The sequence below is a fragment of the Lepus europaeus genome, chromosome 8 (genome assembly GCF_033115175.1).
Source record: "Lepus europaeus isolate LE1 chromosome 8, mLepTim1.pri, whole genome shotgun sequence".
Lineage (NCBI taxonomy): Eukaryota > Metazoa > Chordata > Mammalia > Lagomorpha > Leporidae > Lepus > Lepus europaeus.
Window position 1 is genome coordinate 88,531,527 of NC_084834.1, and position 7,977 is coordinate 88,539,503.

Consider the following 7,977-nt stretch of genomic DNA (forward strand, 5'->3'; position numbering starts at 1 on the left):
TAAAAGAAGTGATTTTAAGGAAGGCCTTGATGGAGTGCCTCATGGGTTCCTGCAGCAGGATGCCCACGGGGGTTGGAGGACTCCAGCTTCTTACAAGGGCTGAGATCTCTAGAACAGGAAACATTGTTGGAGTCACCCTTTGAGCACTCTCAGAAGCAGGGGTGTATTATCCTTCACGGGATTGGGGTTGAGAATCACAAAACAGATGCTGATTTGCAAAACACACAGCACTGTTCCTGGCACATAGCAAGCATTCGGCACATGAATTGGGTACACTTACGTGTTCCAGGGGAAACACTTTCAGCAAGGGATTCCCCACCTTGGCAAGGAGGGAAGTGCCACGTTGGGCCCCAAGATGAAGCAGGATTGGACTAGCAGTGCAGCCCTCCAAGGGCAGTACACTGCCTGGAAGGAGCTTATGCACTTGGCAGTATGAGGACGGCACGTTGCCTCAACTTCTGCTCCTTGATTGGCCACCAGCTGCTGTTGTGACCTCAGAAGATCACCTTCGTTCTCTCTTGACCGGTAGGGAAACCACCCAGTTCCTCTTCTAAGCAGGGGTGCCTGTGAGTGAAAGGGCACTGTAACATTCATGAAACAGCTGGGAGCCAAGCCGTGGCACCTGGACTCGTTAGTTGGATAATGGCCTGTGCTGCTGCTGCTCCATGTCTGCTTCGTGGGTCTATGTCAGCTGCTCTAGTTTCTCCTCTACATTTGCATTGCAGTTTGTATTTCTGCTTACAGTGTATGAGCTCTCATCTCACATGTCTGTCTTCAACTGCTTGGAAAACCCCTTTTCTCTCTGAGCTCTGTTATCCCAGACTGTGGCTAGAGCAAGCCCCATCTGTTTGACTGATAGGCCCCTGTGGTGACTGAAGCATACACTGCAGCCCTTGGTGCTGGGGAACTCAGCACTGCCCTCCTGCCTATGCACACACCCGAGCGACCACTGCCAGAGATGACTCAGTGCCTTGGGCCTCAACATGGACACCTGGCCCCCTGGAGTTCTGCACCTTCACGTCAGGGCAGTCTATGACTCATACTCCAGGCCAGAGGCTCTTGAGAAACAGCTGTGGAGTTAACAGCTAGCGCTTAGGAATCCCTGAAGTGTGCCTGTTAAACCTTCCATCCCTTTACGTATAAAAAAATAAAGTTCAAAGAGGTCCAGGTTACCTAGGGAAAGAGCTGAGAAGCTGATGTTTGCACTTCAATCTGTGTGCCTTCAATAACCATCCTCCTTCTGTTTGGCCACCTTCTTAAAGGGAGCAAGGCTGAGGTATGCAACACAATTTTAGGCTACAGATGGGTAAAGATATTTTTAACTGCTTTGTTTTTTTTGAAAAGACTTATTTTTTATTTGAAAGGTGGAGTTACAGAGACCAGAGGCAGAGAGAAGTCTTCCATCTATTGGTTCACTCCCCGGATGGCAGCAACAGTCAGAGCTGGTCCCATCCAAAGCCAGGAGCTTCTTCTGCATCTCCCATGCAGGTGCAGGAGCCCAAGCACTTGGGCCATCTTCCTGCTTTCCCAGACTGTAGCAGACAGCTGGATCAGAAGTGGAGCAGTAAGGTCTTGAACCCATGTCGATATGGGATGCCGGTACTGCAGGTGGCAGCTCTGCCAGATATGCCACAGCACTGGCCCTAACTGCTTTGTTATTTAATTGGAATAGAGATCACAGTTGGTATATGAGGCACATGATTTTGCAGATATTGCTTAGGATGCTCAGCACTTATTTAAAAAAAGGTCGACTTTGTGCAAATATTTAGCTGATAACTGGAGATAGCCATCCTGAATATGCACAAATTAGAAATGCAGGTCCTTTCTTTAATCGCTAGTACTTGGGCAAGGTTCTGGCCACAGTGCAGAGGAAGAGCGTCTCTGAGCCTGTTATTCGAGCAATTCTGTGTCTTACTTCATGTCAATTGTGCCACTGAGACCACCATGAACCTTCCCAGAAAATTCATCTAGTATCGGTATAGCTCACTCTGAAGTAGACTGAGAGCAAAATAAATCCCAGAGAAACAGCTATTATAATCCCAGAATTTTGCCTGACATGACTGTGTCTACTGATCTGCGCCCTGCCACGTTGGCATCCAAAGTTTTCCAGGCATCCCCCTTTGCACTGAGACTGAATTATGAAATGATAATCAGCCTCACTATACAAATGAAGAAAAATATGTTCTAAATTGCCACTTTTCCCTTTAGTTGGAGTTCTGTTAGTCTCTCAAATCCTCTAAAATATATGAATTTTTATAACTATTACCAATACTGAGGATTTGCAGATCTGTTCCTTAAGGTGCACAAAATCAAATGACAGCACATATAAGGGCCCTTCAAAAAGTTCACAGAGATGTGTACTATCAAAAATTCATGCCTGGACTTCCAAGGTTTTTTTGCACCAAAGTAAATTTATCTTTGAATTCCCATTTTCCACACACTTTTTGAAGTATTCTGATATATCTGTGCTTTTCAACCTGGGATTCATAAAAAGTGCATGTGGCTAATTAGGACAGCCATCCTGTGTCTTTCTAGAGAAATTAATATACTACAGTACCTGGAAGGGAAAAATATTTTTGAATTATAATGAATTATGCAGTTTGAATGCACAATTTACATCTCTGTTTATAATGCAAAAGATCAAACTATTTCAATATTAGAGTGAAGGAAGTTTGAAAAGTTTTTTGTAAGAAGAAATCATTGTGGAAAATGCACAGCAGGATTCAAACCGAAGTCATTACCATTATCAAGTTTCAGATTCCTTTGGTCTTCAAGAAGCCAAGTCTCAGAACTTACTTATGCTCAGTCCCATTCCTCAAGACTCTGAGGTAGGTGAAATTAACTGTGTAGACTGAGGCAGTCAACTTAATCATGACCATGGATTCTCCCAGGAAAAGTGAATTCTTGGAGGTCTTCTCTAAGAGTCCTTCTAGAAAACAAAGCTTCAGCTCAAAAAAGCAGCCTTCCAAGAGCTAATCAAAGAAAAATTATCAGAAAGGGGCCTATACTCCCCTGAAATCAAATCGCAGTGAAGTTTGCTATACATGATGGGACCAAATTACTGTGCCCAGGGTATCCTGTGATATTTCTTTGGCCCTGACTTTTCACCTATCCTGTACTACCTTAGGTTGATAAAATATTCAGTGTCCTGCTTACTATCTTATCCACTTTAAGGATATTTTATAACTTCAGTGAATTATCCCAGGATAAGTAACACAGATTTCCTTCTACGAACAAAGCCAAAGTCTACTTATTACCGATATGGTAACAGCTCTGGGGGAAAGAAACTATAATTTCATTCTCATGTCCTATTATAATGCAACCTAAGATATCTTAACATGCCTGCAGACCTAACTATGCCTCCCAGTAGACAGTAAATGATTCCTAAATTAATCCTTCAGTTTTCACTGGCACAAAACATATTTCAGCTGAAACCAATTACTTGTGTCTCTTTTATCACACTTCCCATGGAAGGGTGCTCCTAATACAGCAACATCACTTTAAGCCACACACTTGCATTTGTTTGGCGTATTTTCAAAACTCCTAATTTCTGCAATGAAGTAGCAGTAGCTAATATTTAACAGTGTTAGTTTTAAAGTCCATATTATTTAAAATCCATAAATTAACTCACTTACGCCTCACAAAAACTCTCCACGTCAGGTATCATTTCTATTTGACAGATGGGGGATGGAGTGTGAGTGACTAGCTGTCTTCCATGGTATGTCTGTCATGTTCTACTTAATGTCAGCCCACTGTTCTGTGCTGGTTGCATAATTTCTACAGATGCTTATATTCTTATATTAGTTTTCATGTAATAAATACACTGTATGAAAGCCAGTGACACACGTAAGTTGGAAGTATGTAAGAACTGTCAAAAAGCTTAATAAAAACTGTCATATCTGTACAAAATCAAAAAGACATAAAAATATTTAATCCTTACCTTTGACAACAGGTTTAGAACTGAAATTTATTTTCCTAGAGACAGCATTCTTTTCACAACATGAAGGAACTCTCTTTATTGCCAAGTAGGATAAAAATGAAGTACAAAACTGTTCCCCGGGGTCATTTTAAACTTATTTCTTCCCTCACTATAATCGGAGATGGCCAATCTAAACCACTGATTACATGAATACTACTAAGTACAGAAATGCTATACTGAAGTCTGTAAACTATTTTATTTCAGTTCTTCGCTGTCACAAGTGAAATACTTCAAACACAAATTTTGTTGTGCTCTCCTAAGATTTTCAGTGGCAGAAAAAGAGAAGTGAATCCTCCCTCACACGTACTTCAATTTAGAAACTGAAGTTCAGAGACAGTCATAAAAATTCAGCTTCAGTCAGATTTATTGAGTGCCAATAGTGTGCATGATCCTATATTAGACACATTGAAATTTAGGCACCAGACACAAGGCGCCCAGTCTCAGGTGCCTTAGGATCTAATTAGTATAATACAGAGTAGAAATGGTAGACAGACAAGTATGTGGCAATGCTCAATTAAGAGACAACATTAAGGAGTTGTAATGTAAGTCATCCACAATGGCATCTATCCCTAAAATCTTTGATAAAATATATTTGGCCTTGCAACCCACAGCACTTCAAACAAGGTAGGTTCCACTGCAGATAATCACCAAGATGCAAATACACTGAAACACAGAAGAGCACTAAGAATGACTTTTGTTATTCTGGATTTTCTGCTTTCTCCTTATGATGGTGCGAAGCCTCCGTAGGACCAGTTTGTCAGACAGAAGCATGTCATCTTGCTGCTCGAGATAATCCAGTAAATTTTCAGTCCATTCAAGTGCTGCTCTGTGGCTGATATGCTTCTCTGGATTCAGTTCTGCTCTTCTAACCTTACTGAAAGGCTTCTTTTCAACAGCTTTGGCCTGGTGCTCTGTCCCTTCCCTTCCAGTTAGCACCTGACAGCTGGAGTCTTTACTCCGAGAATCAAACCACTGATCAATATGCTCAATGTTAACGTGCTCACAGTCTTCTGTATTCTGCAGAACTGTTGCTAAGTTAGCTGCTAAAATGGCTCCTTCGTCAATATTCATACCTGCATTCTCTTCATTGCCAGGGAAAAGTTTTTTCCATGCTCTGGTTATAGTACTTGATTTTATCATGTTCCAAGCTCTTGAAACCTCATAAATTGCATCCAACACTGTCAAGTTCTTCCAAAACATTTTTGGGTCAATTCCTTCATCCACGTATTTCTGGAGAAGTCCTGCTCGATAGTATCTTTTCACTGTGGCTAACACTCCCTGGCTCATGGGTTGAATCAGACTTGTGACATTTGGTGGCAAATATTTTACAACGATTCTACCATCATCTGAATGCAACATTTCTTCATCTGGGTGTGCCGGGGGAAAATCTAAAAGAAGCACTGCTTTTTCTAGAAGTCCTTTGGATTTCAAATGCTTCTGTACTTGTGGCACAAAATATTTGTCAAACCACTGTCTGAAGACAGACTGTTCTATCCATGCACCTTTTTGACTGAAGTAAGTCACTGGAAGGTTTGCAAGGTCAGTTCCTTTGAATGCACGAGGTTTTTTTGCTTTCCCCACAACACAAAGGTTAAGTTTGTGTAAACCAGTGGCATTTGCACAACACATAATAATTATTCTCTCTCTGCTTGATCTGTACTCAGATGTAGTTTGCTCAGTGTCAAGAGCTAATGTCCTTGATGGCAGACATTTCCAGAACAATCCAGTTTGATCAGCACCATAAATCTGCTCTGGTTGTAGGTTCTCTCTCTCAACAAATTCCTGAAAGCTACCACAAAATTCACTGGCGGCAGTTTCATCTCCTTTTAACTTTGTTCCTTTACCAGCGGCCTTTGGAATACCATGACGCTGCTTGAATCGAGTCAGCCAACCAGATGATGCGTTGAAATCACCTTCCATCCCCAAAGCATCAAAAAAGAACTTGGCCTGTTTTGCACAAATCGTTCCAGACACTGGAATGCCATCTGTTTTCTGTTGGTTAAACCACTCTATCATAACTCTATCGAGTTCCTCATACGTGGATGACTTCATGGATTTACGTTTGGATATCCCACTTGTAGGATCCGAACTGTTCGCATAGTTTATAATCCTCTCTTTGTTCTTTTTGATATCCCGAACTGTGGATTCACCGATTCCATACACAATAGAGAGTTTTTTAAAAGAGATGCCCTCCTCAAGTTTCTTAATAATGTCAAGCTTGTCCTTAATTGTCAACACCACACGCTTACGTTTCCCCAGCATTTTAGGAAGCGATTACTACAATGAGATAATAAACTTAGAGTCCAATACCAAGAGAGCAGAAAACTGGGGAAGGGCCGTCCTTTGCCCCCTGGAACCCAGCTGGAGAGACTGATGGCCCGATTCTCAGATGAGGTTTACTGAGTCTCCTCACTTGCTGTTTTAAACCTTATAAAGTTCCCACAGTCAAGACCATCTCCAATTAACCTGACCCTGTACCTTTCATCATGCTCACTTACTTTAAGGTCTTTTCGTGAACTGTGATCTCACTGGAGGTTAGACGTTGAGCCAATGCTGGACCAGCAAGGTCTCTATAACAGTCCTATCACACACTCCGTCTTTGCAATCACTGCTGGTAAGGTTCCTTGCTAAAGCCACTAAGACTTCGGTAGTGGCATCTGGGGAAATGTGGATGACACGGAGAGAAGAGATGCAACCTTGACACAAAGGACAACAGAATGGGAAAACTCTCACCCACACCGCCCCCACACACTGTGGTCTCCGTCACCAGAGGACTCCGTCTGGTCTCTACTAGGCAAGGGCTGCTACAGCTTAGGCAGGTGAGAGCTTAAGGAAATCACAGGCAAGCAAGCTAAGGCGAGCCGGGCAGGAGTGAGCAGGGCTAATAAGGTGAAAACGGACAAGCAGAAAACTCTGGACTCCAAAGCGACGCAAACGTATGCCTGATGCATTCGGCAAGTGGGAAGCAGAAAGGTGGGCAAGAGGGGATGTCGCGTGATTTCTACAAAGCATCAAGAAACTTCCTTGGTGGCAATCAGGACCCGAGGCGAAGGTTATGGGGTGGAAGGCGCGGTGGAGACGAGGTTACAACAGTCCCGGTGAAGGCAGATCCTCCGTGAGCCGACAGAAGTCGTTCCTGTGGGGCTGTGGGGGTACTCGGAGCCTCGGGGACCTGAAGGGAAACACCGAAAACATTTTTTTTGTCCAACATCAAGGTCTGTGGCATTACCCACACCTCTCCTGAAACTATGTTGGGAAAAGCAACGCCTCCTACCAATGTGGTGGCCACGGGCGAGCGCTAATGCGTGCGGGCGTCCGGTGGGGTGGCGGACAGAGGGACCTGAAGTGCCTACCTCCCGAAATCAAGAGGTCAGAGAGCAGCCGTGTCAGCGAGGGCCTCTCCCCGCTGGGCGTCTTTCCTCCCGCGGAGGAGCCCGGGCTCCGCCGGCCACCCGGGTGTCACCGCCGCGGCCAGCCAGCCCGCGAGCGGCCGCTCGGCGCAGGGCACGCCAGTCCGCCGGCCGCGGGCATCGCCTTTCGCCTGCCTCACACCGCACCGAGAGCAAATGGAGTCTCCCGGGCGAAGGCTGACACGGGTGGCGCGGCGGCAGCAGCGGCGGCGGCGGCGGCGGCGGCGGCGGCGGCGGCGAGGAGCCAGCGTCGCTGGCGGAGCCGGAAGGCGGGGGATTAGGGAGCACGCGCGCGCCCCCGCAGGAACGTTGTGTCGGCGAGGGGCGGGGCCTGCGCGGGCGCGCGCGCGGCCCGGGGGGGCGGGGCTCGGCTGGACGCGGCGTGGATGCGGCGCTCAGGGCCCAGGTGCTCGGGGCTGCCGGCTGCCCCGTTGGCCGGCAGGGGGCGGTAAAGCACTCCCCGCCTTGGCACTTTTCCCAGTGACCCAGCTCTGTGGGCGAGGCTTCCTCCTCCCCAGGGGGAATAAAACTCGCCCTCGGTGAGGGCTGGGAAGGCAGCGAGCATCCTCCGGGGCTGGGAGCGGCTGC

The 7,977-nt window shown here is 45.9% G+C and overlaps 1 protein-coding gene across 2 annotated transcripts; it reads right to left on the bottom strand.

The window, feature by feature from the left end:
- Positions 1–1,230: 1,230 nt before the first annotated feature.
- Positions 1,231–7,451, bottom strand: TIGD2 (tigger transposable element derived 2). Of its 2 annotated transcripts, none has more exons than XM_062199861.1 (2): positions 7,333–7,451; positions 1,231–7,151 (listed from the first exon to the last, which is right to left on the bottom strand). In XM_062199861.1, the coding sequence occupies exon 2, from the start codon at positions 6,239–6,241 to the stop codon at positions 4,661–4,663; it is 1,581 nt and encodes a 526-aa protein (XP_062055845.1). In that variant the 5' UTR covers positions 6,242–7,151; positions 7,333–7,451; the 3' UTR covers positions 1,231–4,660. The 2 variants fall into 2 exon arrangements, with proteins under 2 accessions (XP_062055845.1, XP_062055846.1); XM_062199862.1 differs by having other exon boundaries at positions 7,254–7,451.
- Between the last annotated feature and the right edge of the window lie 526 nt (positions 7,452–7,977).